At 50.6% G+C, this 22,874-nt stretch overlaps 7 protein-coding genes across 7 annotated transcripts; all 7 read right to left on the bottom strand.

Moving 5' to 3' along the window:
- Nucleotides 1-5,859: 5,859 nt before the first annotated feature.
- On the bottom strand, nucleotides 5,860-6,333 carry LOC126779762 (histone H4). The gene has a single exon (XM_050503904.1). It carries the CDS (start codon nucleotides 6,227-6,229, stop codon nucleotides 5,918-5,920), a length of 312 nt encoding a protein of 103 aa, XP_050359861.1. The 5' UTR covers nucleotides 6,230-6,333; the 3' UTR covers nucleotides 5,860-5,917.
- A 3,675-nt stretch (nucleotides 6,334-10,008) lies between these two features.
- Nucleotides 10,009-10,768, bottom strand: LOC126779740 (histone H3). The gene has a single exon (XM_050503882.1). The coding sequence runs from the start codon at nucleotides 10,712-10,714 to the stop codon at nucleotides 10,304-10,306; it is 411 nt and encodes a 136-aa protein (XP_050359839.1). The 5' UTR covers nucleotides 10,715-10,768; the 3' UTR covers nucleotides 10,009-10,303.
- A 470-nt stretch (nucleotides 10,769-11,238) lies between these two features.
- On the bottom strand, nucleotides 11,239-11,953 carry LOC126779752 (histone H2B). The gene has a single exon (XM_050503894.1). The coding sequence runs from the start codon at nucleotides 11,865-11,867 to the stop codon at nucleotides 11,493-11,495; it is 375 nt and encodes a 124-aa protein (XP_050359851.1). The 5' UTR covers nucleotides 11,868-11,953; the 3' UTR covers nucleotides 11,239-11,492.
- A 5,423-nt stretch (nucleotides 11,954-17,376) lies between these two features.
- Nucleotides 17,377-17,958, bottom strand: LOC126779737 (histone H3). The gene has a single exon (XM_050503880.1). The coding sequence runs from the start codon at nucleotides 17,949-17,951 to the stop codon at nucleotides 17,541-17,543; it is 411 nt and encodes a 136-aa protein (XP_050359837.1). The 5' UTR covers nucleotides 17,952-17,958; the 3' UTR covers nucleotides 17,377-17,540.
- A 98-nt stretch (nucleotides 17,959-18,056) lies between these two features.
- On the bottom strand, nucleotides 18,057-22,501 carry LOC126779432 (late histone H1-like). The gene is made up of 3 exons (XM_050503347.1): nucleotides 22,454-22,501; nucleotides 21,513-22,348; nucleotides 18,057-18,219 (listed from the first exon to the last, which is right to left on the bottom strand). Exons 1-3 carry the CDS (start codon nucleotides 22,499-22,501, stop codon nucleotides 18,060-18,062), a joined length of 1,044 nt encoding a protein of 347 aa, XP_050359304.1. The 3' UTR covers nucleotides 18,057-18,059.
- Nucleotides 18,481-19,333, bottom strand: LOC126779755 (histone H2B). The gene has a single exon (XM_050503898.1). It carries the CDS (start codon nucleotides 19,107-19,109, stop codon nucleotides 18,735-18,737), a length of 375 nt encoding a protein of 124 aa, XP_050359855.1. The 5' UTR covers nucleotides 19,110-19,333; the 3' UTR covers nucleotides 18,481-18,734.
- On the bottom strand, nucleotides 20,018-20,604 carry LOC126779745 (histone H2A). The gene has a single exon (XM_050503888.1). It carries the CDS (start codon nucleotides 20,413-20,415, stop codon nucleotides 20,041-20,043), a length of 375 nt encoding a protein of 124 aa, XP_050359845.1. The 5' UTR covers nucleotides 20,416-20,604; the 3' UTR covers nucleotides 20,018-20,040.
- Nucleotides 22,502-22,874: the final 373 nt, after the last annotated feature.

Raw genomic sequence — 22,874 nt, 5'->3', positions numbered from 1 at the left:
AGCAGACTTCGCCGCCACTGTAGCTGAGTCTACAGCAGGCGCGGAAGGAGCCAAGCGCCCGAGACCGGACTCTTCGCCGGAGTCCATGGAAGGGGAGGACAAGCGCCCCAAGACCGATGCTTCAACTGCATCACCGCCGTACGGATCGCCGCAGGATTCGGCATCCTCATCGCGCGCGGCATCGCCTACAACGGGCGAAGCATGCGAAAAAGGACGGCCAAAAGAATTACCACCGCCGCGATCCCCCTCCCCAATGGAGGGGGGGTCGCAAGACACCTGGCCGCGTGACTCGACGAGCTACGCGGCACTGCCATCGACGGTCGAGGAGAGGACAGCCTCCCGTCCCACTTCACCGCAACCGGGGCCGTCAGGGGTCACCTATGCGGCGGCCGCTGCCGCTCCAGCGTCGCCCAGGAGTCGAGCCCCTGCACCGGTACCAGCCCCAAGAGCGACGCCTCGTTCAAGCTACCCGCCGATCACGGCGGAACGCCTACCGAACTGGACGAGGCACTTCGAGGTGCTTAAAAACAAGCTAGGACACGCCCCGAACGCACGCCCTTTGGGAAAGGGAGTGCGCTTCTTGCCCGGATCCGCGGAGGAATTTCGGGTCATCCAGCGCCATCTGACTGAGGCTATGAACCAGGATAAGACTATATCCTGGTTCTGCTATAGCCCAGCCGCGGAACTGCCAACCAAGGTGGCCATTAGGGGGCTACCACTTGACACACCCCCGGAAGAGGTGATCGCCGCCCTGCGCAGTTTAGGGTTCCCTGCGCAGAGCGCGAAGGCGATCCCAGGCGGAAGAGGTCGACATGGGTGCACCTATTTCGTCCAGCTGGTGCACCTGAAGGAGCAGGAGCTCAGGTCACTATACAAGACTACTGAGCTCCTGTGCATGCCCGGCCTGCTGATTGAAGCCTGGAGAGGCGCGAAGAGCCCGCCTCAATGCCACCGCTGCCAGGCATTTGGCCACTCCTCGGCCAATTGCCATAGGCAACAAAAGTGTGTTCGCTGCGCCGGCGAACACCTGGCAAGGGACTGCCCGAGACCTCTTTCGGAACCACCGACGTGCGCAAACTGCGCTAAGGCGCATACAGCAAAGGACCGGAGGTGCCCGGTCTTTAAGAAAGAAGCACGAAGGAGGGGCATTAACGTGCCCGCCCCTCACCCGAACGGACCGAGAGCACAGCCAAAGGGGGACAGGGAGCGTGTCCCCCCGGTAGCACCTAAACAGGTGGTCGGTTGCCCTATCGTCGCAGAACCTAAAGCGACGATAGTAGTCGACCAGCGAACGAAGCAGCCACCCCCTGCGAAGAAAGCCACGGAGGTGCGAGCCAAGCTTGCGCCCCCAACAACTTTGGCGCCTCCAGCCAACCAGCCGACGGCCAGGGACCAGCCTATAAAGGTGCCTAACAAAAAGAAGAGAAGAAAGAGGGCAGCTAGGCCTCCCAGGACTGAGCCTGCGGCGGCATCGACGCCGCAGCCCAGGAAGGCAGCGACGGAGCCAAAGTCCGCTCCGGCTGCCGCCACGCGTCCGGTGGTGAGGCAAGAAGTGCCTCCCCCTGCGCAGATGACTACCTCGGCCAGTGCGAAAGGCCTGGACACCACCATCATCGTCCGGGTCTTCATGGAGGCACTGACGGCAATCCTGGTCGCCTATACACAGGGCCAGGACATAATACCTGCCATCTCAGCTGGAATAGCCGCTCTTGCGAAGCTCAATTCCAGCTGAGAATACTATACTGGAACCCAGGTGGCATACGTGGCCATATCCGGGAGCTGACCCTACTCGCCCAGTCGCAGGATATTCACGTAATCCTCCTGGGCGAGACGAAGCTCTCGGCTGAGATCGAGCTCCGAATCCCGAATTTCTTCGTGTATCGGCGAGATGAAGTCTCTCCCCGGGGCTGCCCATTCAGAGGAACTGCAGCCCTGGTGAGGAGGGATATCATACACGAGGAACTTGCACATGCACCTTTTGTGAGCCTACGTACGCAGGGGGTGCGTGTGCATGCTGGTGAGACGGAGCTGCTGCTGTATGCCGCCTACAAGCCACCCGGACAGGTTTTCTGCAGCACCGATGTCCAATCGCTTATCGACTCGCCGATGCCTACACTGATCGTGGGTGATCTGAACGCGAAGCACCACGCTTGGGGCTCGCGCGTCATCACCCAGGCGGGTAGGCACCTGCTTGAGGATAGCGAACGACAGGGTTACGGTGTGTTGGGTCCAGGAGCGCCGACCCACATACCGACGAACCCTTCGTACCAGCCGGACGTCCTGGACATCGTGCTGCACCACCGACTAGACGCACCCATCGATGTTGAGGTGAATTACGACCTCAACACACAGCACCTGCCGATTGTGGTCACAATCGCCCTCCAGCGCGACTTTACAGTGCCCCGCTCCCCTCGTTTGCGGGTCGACTGGGGGCGCTACTCCTCAGAGCTCTCGGAGTTTGAGCTCACGGTCCCGATCGCGACGACTGAAGATGTGGAAGGAGCTGCTTCTAAAATTTCTGAGGCGATCCAGAAAGCCAAAAAAGCAGCCACCTCTCAAGGAAGCACACCGAGAAGTCGTCAGGACCAGCTGCCGAGCTCGCTCCGAGTGAAGCTGAGGAAGAAACGAGTTCTTCGCCGACTGTGGGCGCGAACGCGCTGCCCGAGGGTGAAGCGTGACCTCAATAGGATTGCAGAGGAAGTGTCGCGTGCGCTCGTGGCTCTCGAGGATGACTACTGGGAGGCCACCATCGATCGAGCATCCGAGCACGACACTACGTTGTACCACCTCTGCAAACAGCTTACCGGACATGACTCGCCTGTTTACCCGCTCCTAGATCGAGCGGGTAACAGAAGATATTCCGCCAGCGACAGAGCAGAGATCCTGGCGGAACATTTGGAGGGTCAATTCACCCCCAATCCACCGGACTTATCAAGAATCGATGTCGTCCATCATCACGCGGCGATCCAGAGGCAAGTGGAGGTATTCCTGTCGGCCCCAATCCCGCCGCTCCAGGGAGACGATTATATCTCTCTGTCCGAGCTGCGGAAGGCCGTCTTCCGATTACCGAAGAGGAAGGCGCCAGGCCCCGACGGAATTACCAACGCCGCGTTGATGCAGCTACCCAACAACTGCCTCGTAGCGCTCGCGAGTGCTTTTAACGGGATACTCCGGACCGGACACTTCCCCGAGGCGTGGAAGAGAGGGAAGGTTATCGCCCTCCCTAAACCCGGGAAGGATCGTCGCCTCCCGGCAAGCTATCGGCCTATCACGCTACTCTCGCACATCGCCAAGCTGTTCGAGCGTCTGTTGCTGCGGAGACTCGCGCCTCACCTGCCCCTGCGCGAGGAGCAGTTCGGATTCCGCAGCGACCATTCAACGACGCTCCAGCTGGCGAGAGTTCTTAGCCACTTAGCCAGTGAGCGAAACAGAGGGCATCCCACCGTCGGGGTCTTTCTCGACATGGAGAAGGCCTTCGACCGGGTGTGGCATGCCGGACTCCTGGCTAAGCTCTTGAACACCTCGGCGCCTCTCGCGTATGTGCGAGTAGTGGCGTCGTTTTTGGAAGGCCGAAGCTTCTATGTCTCGGTGGAAGGCGCGGACTCTCAGCCGCGCCCCATTCGAGCCGGAGTACCCCAGGGTAGCTGCCTGTCACCGCGTCTATACGCGGTGTACACGGACGACATCCCTACCCTCCGCGACCATCTGCGTGAGGGTGAAGAGGATGTGTTGCTGGCCCTGTACGCGGACGACAGCGCATTCTTTTCGTCGTCCTACCACCAGATCGTCGCAATAAACAAGATGCAACGAGTGTTGGATCTGATACCGGATTGGCTAGACAAGTGGAGGATGGCTGTCAACGTCGATAAGACGGCCGCTCTGCTTGTCGGTGCTGACAAGCCGATGCGTCGGCTCACCCTTCGAGGCCAGGACGTGGGATGGCAGACCTCAGTCTGCTACCTGGGGTGTCACTTGGACCGCAGGCTGCGCATGATACCCACCGTTAACAAGGTGGTGAGTCATGCCGCGGCTGCCCGGTCTAAGCTGCACACCCTCTTCACGTCGCGGCTTCCATTAAAGACCAGACTGAGGGTCTACGGTGCCTACGTCCGCTCGCGCCTGACGTATGCGGCCCCCGCCTGGTACGCACTCTGCTCAGCGTACCAGAAGCGGAGGATTCAGATCCAACAGAACCGATGCCTACGCTTGATTGTAGGAGCTCCGAGGTACGTCAGAAATGATGTCATCCATAGAGACACCAGGACGCCCACCGTGGAGGAGTTCGTCCGCAAGCTCGCTCGCTCGCTATTTGCTAAGGCAGATAGCAGTGCGAGCGTACACCTCCACGGTATAGCACCACTTCATGCCAGACCACCTGAGGGGCGTCCGTTACCTCGTGAGCTCCTATTGTCGCCGACCATCAGCGCCGATGCAGGCATCGGTGAAGAGGAAGACGACGATCTGGAGACGCGGTAGGACGACATAACCAGTGAACAACCAACCAACCATTGAAGAAAGATAGCCATTGGGTCACAACGACCCTGGCCCTATGGGCCTAAAAGAATCGACACGACGGTCGAACCGTCGGGGAGGACCATCCCGGGTAGGGGGGGCAACCCCGAGGCCCGTACCCAGACTGGCCTAGGCCAGCCAGGAGGACCATTGATATATATGATATAGAGAGCGCGGAGAGGTCGCTAGTAGTGAGTCGAGTCCGAGCAATACCGTAAGGAGAACCGCGATGTCGCTAGACAATTTCACGTACGAACGCTTAAAACTTTTCACTAACAGGTATCTTTTTGAATACGATATTTATACATAGTAAAGTATTTTTTAAACGTTCTATTATATGAAACGATACCTCATGAACCTATCGTTCATACGAAAGTCGAACGCGTCGCGTGTAACGATGACGATGATTACGATTCGCGTTTAAATTCGATATAGTTCTAGACGCGTACCTCGAGCCTCGTTTAAAAGTCATTTTTATTCTATTAAAATCGATTTAGACGTTTCGTTCTATCGATAAATTGAAAGCGAAGATATCGGACTGATACTGTGTAAAAGTACAACTCTTATTCAATAATTTACCAACATTTTTAGCTTGTTCCAAGTCGACGTTCGTAAAACACACTACTATGCAAGTCTGCGTACGAAGCGCGAGAAAACGGACTCTGCCAAGCGAATCATATTGAAAGAATATAAACTATTAAATAATGATAAATAATGAAGTTTCGAAAGAGAGTATAAACAATAACAACAATCGTTTGTCTTACAGGTCAACGATTCGAAAGAGCGAGCGTGCGAGCGAGCGAGCGCGTGTCAGCGTGCGATACAACAGCGTCGTCGTCGTCGTCGTCGTCGTCGGCGGCGGCGGCGGCGGCCGGTGTGCGGCCCGTAGCTTGACGCTTGAGCCCGTAGCCGTGAAGAGGAGGAGAGCCCAAAGGAGAGAGGGAGAGAGAGAGAGAGAGAGAGAGAGAGAGCGACTAAGCGATTAAACGGCAATAACATGTATGTATGTATTGAATTTAAATTTGTTTTAATAATATTAATAATAATAATAATAACATTCATCATCATTAATATATTTAATCATCGAATAATGTAAATGTAATTAAGGTAAATGAGTAATCGAGTTTTATATATATCGTTACGTGTGTATAACTAACTAACCGGTATAACTAACTCTTCTGTATTCGTCGATCGACGCGCATACATAGAATTATACTATACACATTATATTACATATAATATACATAAAATCTGTACCGCACAGAATACCACCCCCTTTCTTCGTTAACGTCATCGATCGAATGAAACGAGTATTTTCATATAAAGTAATGTATAAACAGATCGATATGCGGCCCTGAAAAGGGCCTTTTTTGTTTTTGTTGTTGTTGTTTTTTTTTAAAGTATTTTAACCGCCGAAACCGTAGAGAGTACGACCCTGACGTTTCAGAGCGTACACGACGTCCATGGCGGTCACGGTCTTCCTCTTCGCGTGCTCGGTGTAAGTGACGGCGTCGCGGATGACGTTCTCGAGGAACACTTTGAGCACACCGCGAGTCTCCTCGTATATCAGACCGGATATACGTTTCACACCACCTCTGCGTGCGAGACGACGGATGGCCGGTTTCGTGATACCTTGGATGTTATCACGGAGCACTTTCCTGTGTCTCTTCGCGCCACCTTTCCCCAGACCTTTTCCACCTTTACCGCGACCGGTCATTGTATATTTCTTGTTGTCTTCGGTTCACACTGAGAGAACAGAGAGAAACGTTCAAAACTCCGAGCGCGTCCGTCCGATGTCGGTTAAAGACGATCACGTTGTGTCGTGCGCTTTATTCATTTTTTTTTTTTTTTTTTTTTTTTTTTTTTCCTGAGTGAATGTGTGCTGTTGGCCCTATTGGCCTTTACAGCGTCACCGGGCGTTGGGGCGAGTACTAGACTCCGCCTTGAATTTCGAGCCGTCTCGGGCTCTACATGACGTCCATCCTGAGGATGTCTCCTACGAGATCGCACCTCGGCTCAGGACGTAGTCGGAGGGGAGGGAAGCGCTTCTGTACGAAGCACCATACTAGATCACGACCGATTTCGTGATGTCGCAAATCTGGGACCTCGTTTCCGCCGGCGGAAACGGTGTAAGAGTGTCTTGTGTAGTGTTTTCCCTACGAAGGGAGCGTTTGCGACAGTTATGCTGTCGTCATTGTCATCGAGGACGTGCATTGGACGCCTGAGTCTGTGCGGGAGGTTACCTCTGAGGGAGGTATATGAGCAGGCCTGTGCTATCAGCGGATTGCCGTGTCGCTTAGCTCTCTCAAAATACGCCGTAGAGAGCATTTTGAGATACTTAGCGATCGAATCGATTTTGAGGTCCTTGTGAAGGTCAACGTTACGTATGTACCATGGCGAGTTGGTAGCGATACGGAGAAAGCGATTTTGAATCATCTGCAGACGTTTGATCTGACACGGTGAGCAGTGGGCAAAGACAGGGCTCGCATAGGTCATTATGGGACGTATGAAGGTTTTGTACAATGTCGTCTTATTTCTAAGGGACATTTTACTCCTCCCACATAGCATCACATACAGTCTTCCTAGTACGAACGCTGCCCTGTTACGTACCCTTTTGATGTGGGACTGGAAATTGAGTCTCCTATCGAGTGTGACTCCTAAGTATTTAACTTCGGATTTCCACGGGATAGGTTGGTCGAACAGGGTTATGTTTCCCGGGTTGGCCATATGATTTCTAATATATATAGGATTGCGGGTGAAGTGTACTGCTACACTTTTATCCGGATTAACTTCGATTCTCCACTTCCGGAACCAATCGCCTAGTGCGTTGGCCGCGGATTGGAGACGCTTTGTCATGACTGCCGTCGAAGGCGTGGTTGTATATAAGGCGGTATCGTCCGCGAAGAGGGCTAGGTTAACCCTTTGGGTTGGGTTTGGAATATCATTCGTGAATAACGAATAGAGTATCGGGGATAGTGCGGAGCCTTGAGGGACTCCTGCCCTGATGGGGCGAGGTGATGACAAGGTGCCTTCAACTCTGTAGCGGAAAGTACGATTCGTCAAGTAGTCTCGTATGATGAGAACGAGTCTGTCTGGCAATCCGAGAGTGTATAGTTTATATAATAAACCATTGTGCCAGACTTTGTCGAATGCTTTCGCTACATCGAAGAATAGGGCACCCGTCGAGGTGGTTCTACCGATGGCGAAACCCTTAAGTATGTCTTCCGTTAGGCGGTGGACCTGATTGACGCACGAGTGCCCGGCTCTAAAGCCGAACTGCTCGTTAATTTGAATCTGATTGGCCTCTACGTGGGCTTTGATTCTTGCGAGAATAACTCTCTCGTAGACCTTTCCGAGCGTGTTGAGGAGGCTAATGGGTCGATAGCTCGTGGGTTGATTCCTGGGTTTCCCTGGTTTAGGGATTCCTATGACTATGGCTTCTTTCCATTGGTCTGGAAAGGAGCATCCTGCCAGAAGGGCGTTGAATATTAGCACGAGAAGTGCTATTAGTTGTTGCGGGAGGCGCTTAATGGCTTTATTACTAATCCGGTCCGCACCGGGCGATTTTTTGACTAGTAATTTCTTGACTATCGATTCGATCTCCTCGACTGATGTCGGTGACAACGGTTCGTCCGTTGGTGGCACAGAGCTGATATTATCTATTAAAGTGTCGACCTTTAAGAGGTGTTCCGGGTCTACCGCTTGGTTGCTCGGTGAGCATTGCGTTTCTAAGCTATCGGCTAAGCACTCGGCCTTATCCAAGTCGTCTGTTGCGGGCGGGAGATTCGGGCGTAACAAAGGAGGCATGTTCGCGGCTCGTTCGCCTTTGAGGGATCTCGGCATCGTCCAGAACGCTGTGTGCGATGGTTTGATTTCCCCTAGGCGAGTACCGTAATTATCATCACGGAATTCGCTGAAACGGGCTTTGACGTCCCTCTGAAGGGCCCAGAGTTTCCTCCGGTTTTCTGGTGATGGAAACGCGTCATGAGCTCGTGTGGCGGCGTTTTTCCGAGTGATAAGATCTTTTAAGTCTTCAGGGAGCTCCCAACGCTCGTTAGGGCGAATTTCGACCTCCCTGGAGCACATGTCTATTTTGTCGCGTATGTGGGTCGTGAGTTTAATCGCGGCCGCTTTTGCAACGTCTACTGTGTCAATTCTGTCTGGGATATCTTTTAGTGGCTGAGAATCTAAGGACTGGACTTGCTGTGTGAATTTATGCCAGTCGATAATCGTTTTAATAGGACGGTTAAGTGGATCATCCGGCCCTAGCTCTACTAAGACTGGGCGGTGATCTGAGTCTAACTCGGATAGTGCATCGATTGAACGTAACTGCAAGGTCACACCTTTCAATAACACTATGTCGAGTACGTCTGGTTTATCTCTGCGGTTCTCCGAGAGTGGGAACCGAGTGGGTGTCGTAGGAGCAATGACGGCAAAATTGTGCGACATATGGTGAGACAAACGATCTAATGTTTTACCTCTAGCATTTGTTTGGAGTGAATTCCAGTTGGGGTGTTTGCTGTTTAGGTCGCCGGCTAAAATGACCGCGCTACCCATTGATAGAAGTGACTTAAGGTCATTTTCTAGGAGTTGTTTCGTCGGTGAGAGGTAAACAGAGGCTAGGATAACGGGCTGATGGCCCGTCATACTTAGCTGACAGATTGACGCTTCGATGTTGGTGAGCGGTGGGGTGTCGAGTGGCAGGCAGTGAAGTGACCTTTTATAGTAAATAACCGTACCACCTTTAGCGGAGATACGATCGTTTCTGATGATGCGGTAATTCGCGATGTTCGGATCGCGAACGTTGGGTTTGAGAAACGTCTCTTGCACTAGCATGACGTCGACGGGATGGTTGCGTAAGAAATCGCGGACTAGATCGATTTGTTGGATAAGACCGTTTGCGTTGAACGTTATGACGGTCAGGGCGCGAGGCTTTATCCTAGCGTTGGCCATTGAGCTTGGTGAGTGCGTTCATCTGAGTGAACAGCGATGCATATTTTACGAGCAGGCATACAAAGTTACCTGGGTCTGCCGAGTACTCATCCAAGAAATGTTGGATGCCATCTAAGTCAATTTTGCCGCATAACATGGCAAATTGTTTTAGGTTCGCCGTGTCCCGTTCTTGGGAACGCGGCTGTTCTTGGGAACGCGGCTGTTGCGCTTTATTCAGGAGCTTCGTTATATATATACTGTCACTCGACTGGTACACGCACGACGTTACGTACGCCGTTCGCCGCTGCGCGCGCGAGATAGAGAAAAGAGATGGCGATATCGGATCGGACTTTGGTAGGGACGGTGTCCGGGTGCGGGGGGAGAGTTTTTAGTTTGGTTTTGCCGGTGTTGTTTTCGTTTTGAAGATTTATTTTGCTTTCCAATTTTTATTTATTTATTTATTTATTCCTGATAAAGAAAAAAAAGATCGACAGAGATATATTATTAATATCAAACAACTACTACTACTACTACTAAAAAAAAAAGATAAATCTTTATCTGATTCTATATTGTTTTGTCTATATGTATTATATTGTTTTGAAATCACTATATATATATATATATATATATATTTATTATAGCGTGTTCGACGTGATCTCGTGAATTATGTTAAAATTTGTAATAATATTTCGTGACGTGATTGAACGTATGAAACAAACATTTTTTTTCGTTTTCAGATATATATATGCGGCCCTGAAAAGGGCCTTTTTGATAATTATATTTTGCAAATACTACTACTACGTATATTTATTATTATTATAAACACACGCAGTAGTATGCAATCGACGACGTCACGTAATTAAGCACGTTCTCCTCGGATCCTACGCGCCAATTGAATATCCTTGGGCATGATCGTTACACGCTTGGCGTGGATAGCGCACAGGTTCGTGTCTTCGAATAGACCGACGAGGTAAGCCTCGCTAGCTTCCTGTAACGCCATAACGGCCGAACTCTGGAAACGTAGATCCGTCTTGAAGTCTTGTGCGATCTCACGGACAAGACGCTGGAACGGCAGCTTGCGTATCAAAAGTTCCGTACTCTTCTGATAGCGACGTATTTCACGAAGAGCGACCGTACCGGGTCTGTAACGATGAGGTTTCTTCACACCTCCCGTGGCCGGAGCGCTCTTACGAGCGGCCTTGGTGGCGAGTTGCTTCCGCGGCGCCTTACCGCCGGTTGATTTTCGGGCCGTCTGTTTGGTACGAGCCATCTTCACGAGACACGAAACACGTAACACTAAACACGAAAACTAGAGAGTGGTAGTTGTAGTTGTAGTAGTAGTAGTAGCAGCAGTAGAGTCCGCTCGAGATGAACGTCAGAGACTGAATGAAAATTTACGGGCCGGGTGTCTCCTTTTATACCGGTAACTACTACGCGCAGTACGGTGTGCTCGTATGGAGGTGCAGCGATAATGACGTATCGCTATCTCTTTCTCTAAGCTACGATGTCCCTCTCGTACGTTCACGCTTACCGACCTACCATGATGATGATTATTATAATAAATAAACGAATATAATAATAATTACATATATATATATAAAATATAAAAAGAGTTTAAAATATATATGTCTATCTATCAAAGATAATAAATAAATGAATATGGGCGGGGTGATATACGAGTATGTTTGTGGTTGTGGTGTTGTTGTTGTTGTTGGTGGTGGTGTCGGTGACGTGACGTAACGTGACGACTGAATCGTTTGAAACTGTATATGTTATATATGTTCATCGAAACTCTTTGTGGCCCTGAAAAGGGCCTTTTTTTCTCAATAAATCGTAGCGTAATCGTCATGCGAATGCACATCGAAAACGACGATCGAAACGACGGCGGCGGCGGAGGAGGAGGAGGAGGAGGCGGCGTATAATATGAGCCATCTTGTCGATCTACTATGATGTGAAGCGATGGACACACACACACACAAACACACACACACAAACGCGCGCGCGAACTTCGTCGTCCGTCGAACCGTCGAAAGTGGCGACTACTTCGTTTACTTAGAGCTCGTGTACTTCGTTACGGCCTTAGTGCCTTCGCTCACGGCGTGCTTGGCGAGCTCGCCGGGTAGAAGCAGCCTCACCGACGTCTGTACCTCCCTCGATGTGATCGTCGATCGCTTGTTGTAGTGAGCGAGACGAGAAGCCTCGGCGGCGATGCGCTCGAAGATGTCGTTCACGAACGAGTTCATGATCGACATGGCCTTACTCGAGATACCGGTGTCGGGATGAACCTGTTTCAGTACTTTGTAAATGTAGATGGCGTAGCTCTCCTTCCTCTTATGCTTCTTCTTCTTCTTATCCGATTTGGAGATATTCTTCTGAGCTTTGCCCGATTTCTTGGCGGCCTTTCCGCTAGTCTTGGGCGGCATGATGATGACGATGATTATAAAAATTCACAGTTCTGATAATAAACAACAGTATATATGTATATATATACACGTGCGCACCGCACGGAAGCGCAAGAGAATATGCGATGAAACATTTTTTTTTTTTTTTTTTTTTTCCTGAGTGAATGTGTGCTGTTGGCCCTATTGGCCTTTACAGCGTCACCGGGCGTTGGGGCGAGTACTAGACTCCGCCTTGAATTTCGAGCCGTCTCGGGCTCTACATGACGTCCATCCTGAGGATGTCTCCTACGAGATCGCACCTCGGCTCAGGACGTAGTCGGAGGGGAGGGAAGCGCTTCTGTACGAAGCACCATACTAGATCACGACCGATTTCGTGATGTCGCAAATCTGGGACCTCGTTTCCGCCGGCGGAAACGGTGTAAGAGTGTCTTGTGTAGTGTTTTCCCTACGAAGGGAGCGTTTGCGACAGTTATGCTGTCGTCATTGTCATCGAGGACGTGCATTGGACGCCTGAGTCTGTGCGGGAGGTTACCTCTGAGGGAGGTATATGAGCAGGCCTGTGCTATCAGCGGATTGCCGTGTCGCTTAGCTCTCTCAAAATACGCCGTAGAGAGCATTTTGAGATACTTAGCGATCGAATCGATTTTGAGGTCCTTGTGAAGGTCAACGTTACGTATGTACCATGGCGAGTTGGTAGCGATACGGAGAAAGCGATTTTGAATCATCTGCAGACGTTTGATCTGACACGGTGAGCAGTGGGCAAAGACAGGGCTCGCATAGGTCATTATGGGACGTATGAAGGTTTTGTACAATGTCGTCTTATTTCTAAGGGACATTTTACTCCTCCCACATAGCATCACATACAGTCTTCCTAGTACGAACGCTGCCCTGTTACGTACCCTTTTGATGTGGGACTGGAAATTGAGTCTCCTATCGAGTGTGACTCCTAAGTATTTAACTTCGGATTTCCACGGGATAGGTTGGTCGAACAGGGTTATGTTTCCCGGGTTGGCCATATGATTTCTAATATATATAGGATTGCGGGTGAAGTGTACTGCTACACTTTTATCCGGATTAACTTCGATTCTCCACTTCCGGAACCAATCGCCTAGTGCGTTGGCCGCGGATTGGAGACGCTTTGTCATGACTGCCGTCGAAGGCGTGGTTGTATATAAGGCGGTATCGTCCGCGAAGAGGGCTAGGTTAACCCTTTGGGTTGGGTTTGGAATATCATTCGTGAATAACGAATAGAGTATCGGGGATAGTGCGGAGCCTTGAGGGACTCCTGCCCTGATGGGGCGAGGTGATGACAAGGTGCCTTCAACTCTGTAGCGGAAAGTACGATTCGTCAAGTAGTCTCGTATGATGAGAACGAGTCTGTCTGGCAATCCGAGAGTGTATAGTTTATATAATAAACCATTGTGCCAGACTTTGTCGAATGCTTTCGCTACATCGAAGAATAGGGCACCCGTCGAGGTGGTTCTACCGATGGCGAAACCCTTAAGTATGTCTTCCGTTAGGCGGTGGACCTGATTGACGCACGAGTGCCCGGCTCTAAAGCCGAACTGCTCGTTAATTTGAATCTGATTGGCCTCTACGTGGGCTTTGATTCTTGCGAGAATAACTCTCTCGTAGACCTTTCCGAGCGTGTTGAGGAGGCTAATGGGTCGATAGCTCGTGGGTTGATTCCTGGGTTTCCCTGGTTTAGGGATTCCTATGACTATGGCTTCTTTCCATTGGTCTGGAAAGGAGCATCCTGCCAGAAGGGCGTTGAATATTAGCACGAGAAGTGCTATTAGTTGTTGCGGGAGGCGCTTAATGGCTTTATTACTAATCCGGTCCGCACCGGGCGATTTTTTGACTAGTAATTTCTTGACTATCGATTCGATCTCCTCGACTGATGTCGGTGACAACGGTTCGTCCGTTGGTGGCACAGAGCTGATATTATCTATTAAAGTGTCGACCTTTAAGAGGTGTTCCGGGTCTACCGCTTGGTTGCTCGGTGAGCATTGCGTTTCTAAGCTATCGGCTAAGCACTCGGCCTTATCCAAGTCGTCTGTTGCGGGCGGGAGATTCGGGCGTAACAAAGGAGGCATGTTCGCGGCTCGTTCGCCTTTGAGGGATCTCGGCATCGTCCAGAACGCTGTGTGCGATGGTTTGATTTCCCCTAGGCGAGTACCGTAATTATCATCACGGAATTCGCTGAAACGGGCTTTGACGTCCCTCTGAAGGGCCCAGAGTTTCCTCCGGTTTTCTGGTGATGGAAACGCGTCATGAGCTCGTGTGGCGGCGTTTTTCCGAGTGATAAGATCTTTTAAGTCTTCAGGGAGCTCCCAACGCTCGTTAGGGCGAATTTCGACCTCCCTGGAGCACATGTCTATTTTGTCGCGTATGTGGGTCGTGAGTTTAATCGCGGCCGCTTTTGCAACGTCTACTGTGTCAATTCTGTCTGGGATATCTTTTAGTGGCTGAGAATCTAAGGACTGGACTTGCTGTGTGAATTTATGCCAGTCGATAATCGTTTTAATAGGACGGTTAAGTGGATCATCCGGCCCTAGCTCTACTAAGACTGGGCGGTGATCTGAGTCTAACTCGGATAGTGCTTCGATTGAACGTAACTGCAAGGTCACGCCTTCCAATAACACTATGTCGAGTACGTCTGGTTTATCTCTGCGGTTCTCCGAGAGTGGGAACCGAGTGGGTGTCGTAGGAGCAATGACGGCAAAATTGTGCGACATATGGTGAGACAAACGATCTAATGTTTTACCTCTAGCATTTGTTTGGAGTGAATTCCAGTTGGGGTGTTTGCTGTTTAGGTCGCCGGCTAAAATGACCGCGCTACCCATTGATAGAAGTGACTTAAGGTCATTTTCTAGGAGTTGTTTCGTCGGTGAGAGGTAAACAGAGGCTAGGATAACGGGCTGATGGCCCGTCATACTTAGCTGACAGATTGACGCTTCGATGTTGGTGAGCGGTGGGGTGTCGAGTGGCAGGCAGTGAAGTGACCTTTTATAGTAAATAACCGTACCACCTTTAGCGGAGATACGATCGTTTCTGATGATGCGGTAATTCGCGATGTTCGGATCGCGAACGTTGGGTTTGAGAAACGTCTCTTGCACTAGCATGACGTCGACGGGATGGTTGCGTAAGAAATCGCGGACTAGATCGATTTGTTGGATAAGACCGTTTGCGTTGAACGTTATGACGGTCAGGGCGCGAGGCTTTATCCTAGCGTTGGCCATTGAGCTTGGTGAGTGCGTTCATCTGAGTGAACAGCGATGCATATTTTACGAGCAGGCATACAAAGTTACCTGGGTCTGCCGAGTACTCATCTAAGAAATGTTGGATGCCATCTAAGTCAATTTTGCCACATAACATGGCAAATTGTTTTAGGTTCGCCGTGTCCCGTTCTTGGGAACGCGGCTGTTTACTGTAGTTTGCGCGCGGCGCAAGAGGACGCGGAGGTGCCTCTGTGGTCTTACGGACCATAGGCAGAGGTTTCTCCCAAGCGCCTTTGTTGGTAGCCTGGGGGGCACGCGTGGGTGCCTGAGGGGCTCGTGTGGGTGTCTGAGGAGCACACGTGGGTGCCTGAGGGGCTTCCGTAGGTGCGGGAGCCTGAGGGGCTTTAGTGTGTGGTTGAGAAGCGGCGGTGGGCGCCTGAGGGGCTCTCCCCGGCCGTGAGGCGATCCGACTAGACCGCTTTTTCCCCTTCGGGCTGCGTTTGCGCGGCGCCTTGGGACACCCGCGATAATTCGCGGGGTGGCCCTCGGTTTTGCACAATACGCAACTCGGAGGGGCTTCAGGGACGGGAATTTTGCTCCGACCGCACTCGGCTGTTAAGTGGCCCTCTAGACACTTTACGCATCTAGGTTTGGCAAAACAATGCCGCGCGGAATGCCCGTAGAGTTGGCACCGATGGCACTGGCCAGGGGTGCCGCGGCTGCGGGGAGGTTCCAGCTTGAAGTCGGAAAGACCGCAGATCTTTTCGATATTGAATATTTTCTTACCCTCGGGGGTAAGAGGTAGTATGGCGAGCACTAGGTCGTAGCGCTCTTTAGTACGCGGGTGGTACATCCGATGTACCTCTAAGATTGGCAAGTTGGAACTCTCCAAACTTGCCTTGATCAGGCCCTCGGGGGTTTCCTTAGGTATTCCCCTGATGACCACTCGTAGTAAACGCTCGTCCTCGAGAGCGAACGTATGGAAGGCAGTGCCATCTTGCCTAAGGAACTCTGTCAGTTTCCTATGTGTTAAAGAGTCCTGAACTTGGACCCTGATTCCTTGCGCGGTATTCTTGGCGTGCGTATAGTGGATACGCTTCGCCGAGAGAATATCCGAGATGGTGGTCCACCTTGATTTGTCTTGTATGAAGACTGGCGGTGGGAGTTTCGAGCTTGTTTGCTCGTTCGTCTGATTGGCCACTCGGGGCATCGGGGGCGTGGGTGACGCGGGTTGTGGATATGCCACAATCGGTTTGCTCGGCATCACCGGGCCTCCGGCTCTGCGAGCATTTGGCGACGACAAAGTCGCCTTTGTCGGTCGCTTACGAGGAGGCGGGGCTTGAGGAGCCTTCGCCTTCCTCTTTGTTGACTTGGAGATGACGGTCTCGAAACCGTCGCTCTCCTCGTCAGTATCTCCCGTCTCAGAGCCGTCGGACGTGGATCCGCGGGACCTCCCGCTGTCACTTTCGGATTCGACCTCCATGGTCTCACCGGAGGGCAGCGGGGGGTTGGGCGAGTCCCGTCCGCGGGCTTCGGAGACGGGTCCTAGGTCTAACGTGCCCTCTATGTCGAGGGCGAAGTCGCTAAGACGCTCTACCGCGTCAATGGGAAGGTGCTGTTGGAGCAGCTTTAAGAGCTGCTCCTTAGAAAGCTTTCTGAGCGGGTCCATGGCCCGACGAGACTGAGATTGTTGCCTCCCTGCCGTTATGGCAGGGAGGTGTGTGCCTACGGTGTGATCCCTACTGGAATCTGCCCGTGGGTGGCAGAAATGAGTGCCTACTCCCAAAGGAGTGTGTGCGCTTTATTCAGGAGCTTCGTTATATATATACTGTCACTCGACTGGTACACGCACGACGTTACGTACGCCGTTCGCCGCTGCGCGCGCGAGATAGAGAAAAGAGATGGCGATATCGGATCGGACTTTGGTAGGGACGGTGTCCGGGTGCGGGGGGAGAGTTTTTAGTTTGGTTTTGCCGGTGTTGTTTTCGTTTTGAAGATTTATTTTGCTTTCCAATTTTTATTTATTTATTTATTCCTGATAAAGAAAAAAAAAAGATCGACAGAGATATATTATTAATATCAAACAATTACTACTACTACTACTACTACTACTACTAAAAAAAAAGATAAATCTTTATCTGATTCTATATTGTTTTGTCTATATGTATTATATTGTTTTGAAATCACTATATATATATATATATATATATATATATATATATATATATATATATATATATATATTTATTATAGCGTGTTCGACGTGATCTCGTGAATTATGTTAAAATTTGTAATAATATTTCGTGACGTGATTGAACGTATGAAACAAACATTTTTTTTTTCGTTTTCAGATATATATATGCGGCCCTGAAAAGGGCCTTTTTGATAATTATATTTTGCAAATACTACTACTACGTATATTTATTATTATTATAAACACACGCAGTAGTATGCAATCGACGACGTCACGTAATTAAGCACGTTCTCCTCGGATCCTACGCGCCAATTGAATATCCTTGGGCATGATCGTTACACGCTTGGCGTGGATAGCGCACAGGTTCGTGTCTTCGAATAGACCGACGAGGTAAGCCTCGCTAGCTTCCTGTAACGCCATAACGGCCGAACTCTGGAAACGTAGATCCGTCTTGAAGTCTTGTGCGATCTCACGGACAAGACGCTGGAACGGCAGCTTGCGTATCAAAAGTTCCGTACTCTTCTGATAGCGACGTATTTCACGAAGAGCGACCGTACCGGGTCTGTAACGATGAGGTTTCTTCACACCTCCCGTGGCCGGAGCGCTCTTACGAGCGGCCTTGGTGGCGAGTTGCTTCCGCGGCGCCTTACCGCCGGTTGATTTTCGGGCCGTCTGTTTGGTACGAGCCATCTTCACGAGACACGAAACACGTAACACTAAACACGAAAACTAGAGAGTGGTAGTTGTAGTTGTAGTAGTAGTAGTAGTAGCAGCAGTAGAGTCCGCTCGAGATGAACGTCAGAGACTGAATGAAAATTTACGGACCGGGTGTCTCCTTTTATACCGGTAACTACTACGCGCAGTACGGTGTGCTCGTATGGAGGTGCAGCGATAATGACGTATCGCTATCTCTTTCTCTAAGCTACGATGTCCCTCTCGTACGTTCACGCTTACCGACCTACCATGATGATGATTATTATAATAAATAAACGAATATAATAATAATTACATATATATATATATAAAATATAAAAAGAGTTTAAAATATATATGTCTATCTATCAAAGATAATAAATAAATGAATATGGGCGGGGTGATATACGAGTATGTTTGTGGTTGTGGTGTTGTTGTTGTTGTTGGTGGTGGTGTCGGTGACGTGACGTAACGTGACGACTGAATCGTTTGAAACTGTATATGTTATATATGTTCATCGAAACTCTTTGTGGCCCTGAAAAGGGCCTTTTTTTCTCAATAAATCGTAGCGTAATCGTCATGCGAATGCACATCGAAAACGACGATCGAAACGACGGCGGCGGCGGAGGAGGAGGAGGAGGAGGCGGCGTATAATATGAGCCATCTTGTCGATCTACTATGATGTGAAGCGATGGACACACACACACACAAACACACACACACAAACGCGCGCGCGAACTTCGTCGTCCGTCGAACCGTCGAAAGTGGCGACTACTTCGTTTACTTAGAGCTCGTGTACTTCGTTACGGCCTTAGTGCCTTCGCTCACGGCGTGCTTGGCGAGCTCGCCCGGTAGAAGCAGCCTCACCGACGTCTGTACCTCCCTCGATGTGATCGTCGATCGCTTGTTGTAGTGAGCGAGACGAGAAGCCTCGGCGGCGATGCGCTCGAAGATGTCGTTCACGAACGAGTTCATGATCGACATGGCCTTACTCGAGATACCGGTGTCGGGATGAACCTGTTTCAGTACTTTGTAAATGTAGATGGCGTAGCTCTCCTTCCTCTTATGCTTCTTCTTCTTCTTATCCGATTTGGAGATATTCTTCTGAGCTTTGCCCGATTTCTTGGCGGCCTTTCCGCTAGTCTTGGGCGGCATGATGATGACGATGATTATAAAAATTCACAGTTCTGATAATAAACAACAGTATATATGTATATATATACACGTGCGCACCGCACGGAAGCGCAAGAGAATATGCGATGAAACATTCGAGCGATTTTTATTTTAAGCACATCGCGCTCTCTCGTACGGTGTGCCGTATAGACGCAGAACGTTATCGACCAATAGGAAACGAGCACAGTGCGGGGTGCCGGAGAGGGGAAAAGGTTATTCGGTTCTTATACTAATCGAAATACTCCATCCTCCCTTCACAACGACACCGCCACAAACACCCCCGCCCCCTCCCCCCTCGACCTCGACACCCTCTATCGTCCGTCGTTCCGTTCCGATCTCGATACGAATCGTTTATTCTTATTATAGTTTACCTATTGATATAATAATAATAATAATAATATTAATAATTCAAATGATTAATACGTTCGATTATTACTCTTATTATTATTATTTTAATTAAAACTAATAAGGGAGACTATATATTATATACATCTACATTATATACATCTTCTTCGATATAACGAGAACGTCTAGTACTAAGTTAATATATATATATTATAAATCTAAGATATGTCGGGACGTCGAAATCGTTTATGAAACCTCATTTTAATTTTGCACATACGATATATTTTGTGGCCCTGAAAAGGGCCTTTTTGTAAATGATCATGATTGGACGATGTCGTTCGTACGTCCGTCGTCCGTACGTCGTATCACGCACGATACACGTGGTGGTGGTGGTGGTGGTCGTGGTGGTATATGATTATATAGTTTCATCATAATCATCATCATCATCATCGAATCGATGAAAAGACGACGACGAAGACGGACAGAGACGGAGACGACGACGGCGGCGTCGTCGTCGTCGTCATCGAGATCGTCTAACGAACGATTGTCGCGCACAGCCACCGTCAGTTTATGCCTTCTTCTCGGTCTTCTTGGGCAGCAGAACGGCTTGGATGTTGGGGAGGACGCCGCCTTGTGCGATCGTCACGCCCGAGAGTAACTTGTTAAGCTCCTCGTCGTTACGGATCGCCAACTGAAGATGTCTCGGTATAATCCTAGTCTTCTTGTTGTCGCGGGCAGCGTTGCCGGCCAACTCGAGAACTTCGGCGGCGAGGTATTCCATGACGGCCGCGAGGTATACCGGTGCACCGGCACCGACGCGCTCCGCGTAGTTACCCTTCCTCAGCAGTCTGTGTATACGTCCGACGGGAAACTGAAGACCGGCACGGTTGGAACGTGACTTTGCCTTCCCCTTGACTTTGCCTCCTTTACCGCGACCGGACATGTCGACAGAGATAGTTTTTATTAAAATGTATAACGAACGAAACGCGGATCGATACGCGTGCGTACGGCTCGCCTGTGCGGTGAATAATGACTTCGTATCGTATTTGTCGAACGCCTTTATATACTCGGAACGGCGTCGCGTCTATCTGCACGGACGTATCGAGGTGACTTTTGACTGAGCGATGATCGCGGAGCGTTCGATTTTTATTTTTATTTTTTTTTTTTTTTCATTCGCGAATTTACTGTAAACTGCGCGTATAATAATAATTTATTAATAATGATTATTAATACTGTAAACTGCGCGTATAATAATAATTTATTAATTAATAATAATGTTTATTTGTATCGTCGTTCGTTACGTTACGTTACGTTACGTTACGTTATAAATTCGGGCAGTCGGGCGGGGGAGATGGTTCCGGTGATCGAGTGAGTGCGAATTCGTGGTGGTGGTGGTGGTGGTGGTGGTTGTGGTGGTGTTCGTCGTCGATGGAATGGAATGGAAAAACGAATGATTATTTGAAATAATAATAAAGTGAAATATTATATTAAAGTGTAAGAGAAAGGAAGAGAGAAGGTAGGGCTAGAGCGGTATCGTGAATATTATCATTATAATATTTAAAGAATAGTGTAGTTTGTGTTGTTCGTATGTAAATATTAATATGTTTAGTTATTTAATATAATTTTCCTTATCTATCTTATATCAACCTTTCGTACGTAGTACACGATGGTGATCTATAAATGTATATGTATATAGAGAGGGATAGGAGGGTATATCGTATCGTGTCGTGTCGTTCGAAACTTTTTTTTTTTTTTTTTCTTCTTCTTCTTTCTTTCTTTCGATTCTTAAGAAATTTGTGTTAGCCCTGAAAAGGGCTTTTTATCGTGCGATTTACGCGCCGCACACGCTTGCATCGTCATCATCACAGTCGTCGTCGTCGTCGTCGTCGTCGTCGTCGTCGTCGTCGTGGGACGGGACAAATGTATGTTGTCGATGTTGTTGTTGTTGTTGTTGTTGTTGTTGTTGTTGTTGTTGTTGATAACACTTTTGAACGATGTCGTCGTCATTATCACCGCGGCGGCTGCTGGCGGGGGACTTACTTTTTAGCGGCGGCCGCTTTCTTAGCCGCCGGTTTCGACTTCGGTGCAGCGGCGGCTGCCTTCTTCGGTTTCGGTGCTTTAGGTTTCTTGGTCGGCGGCTTCGCACCCTTCTTCGCCTTCGACGCGGCACCCTTCGCCTTCGAAGGAGCGGCGGCCGCGGCGGCCTTCTTGGCGGCGGCGGCGGCCGGTTTCTTTTTAGCCGCTGCCGCTTTTTTGTCCTTAATCGTAGCCTTCGCCTTAGATTTGGACGGCGAAGACGCCGCCGTGCCGGACGAAGCACCGCCGGCGGCCGCTTTCTTGCCCGCGGCGCCGCCGCCCTTGCCGCCGCCGACCGGAGCGGACGTGGCCTTCTTCGATTTACCCGAAGCCGCCGAGGACGCGGCCTTGCCGCCGCCTCCGCCGCCACCGCTGCCGCCGGACCCGCTTCCCGCTCCGGAGCCCGCGGGTTTCTTCGAAGCCGACGTTTTCGATTCCAGCTTGAACAAACCCGATGCGCCCTTGCCCTTGGTCTGTATGAGCGCGCCCGATTCTACGGCGCTCTTCAGATACTTTCTGATGAAGGGAGCCAATTTTTCCGAATCGACTTTGTATTGAGCCGCGATGTATTTCTTGATCGCCTGAAGCGAAGAACCGCTACGTTCCTTCAACTCTTTGATGGCGCTGTTCACCATTTCCGACGTTTTAGGGTGAGTAGGTTTCGCTTTCGGTTTCTTGGCGGCGGCGGCGCCACCGCCGGCGGCGGCGACCGCGGACGCCTTGGGTTTCTTCGCAGGGAACCGGTGGAGAGGACGTCCACCGGGCTGCTGAAGCAGACTTCGCCGCCACTGTAGCTGAGTCTACAGCAGGCGCGGAAGGAGCCAAGCGCCCGAGACCGGACTCTTCGCCGGAGTCAATGGAAGGGGAGGACAAGCGCCCCAAGACCGATGTTTCCACTGCATCACCGCCGTACGGATCGCCGCAGGATTCGGCATCCTCATCGCGCGCGGCATCGCCTACAACGGGCGAAGCAAGCGAAAAAGGACGGCCAAAAGAATTACGCCGCGATCCCCCTCCCCAATGGAGGGGGGGTCGCAAGACACCTGGCCGCGTGACTCGACGAGCTACGCGGCACTGCCATCGACGGTCGAGGAGAGGACAGCCTCCCGTCCCACTTCACCGCAACCGGGGCCGTCAGGGGTCACCTATGCGGCGGCCGCTGCCGCTCCAGCGTCGCCCAGGAGTCGAGCCCCTGCACCGGTACCAGCCCCAAGAGCGACGCCTCGTTCTAGCTACCCGCCGATCACGGCGGAACGCCTACCGAACTGGACGAGGCACTTCGAGGTGCTTAAAAACAAGCTAGGACACGCCCCGAACGCACGCCCT

This window comes from Nymphalis io, chromosome 29 (genome assembly GCF_905147045.1).
Source record: "Nymphalis io chromosome 29, ilAglIoxx1.1, whole genome shotgun sequence".
Lineage (NCBI taxonomy): Eukaryota > Metazoa > Arthropoda > Insecta > Lepidoptera > Nymphalidae > Nymphalis > Nymphalis io.
Note: the sequence above shows the minus strand (reverse complement) of the source record. Positions and strands in the feature narration are given on the sequence as shown.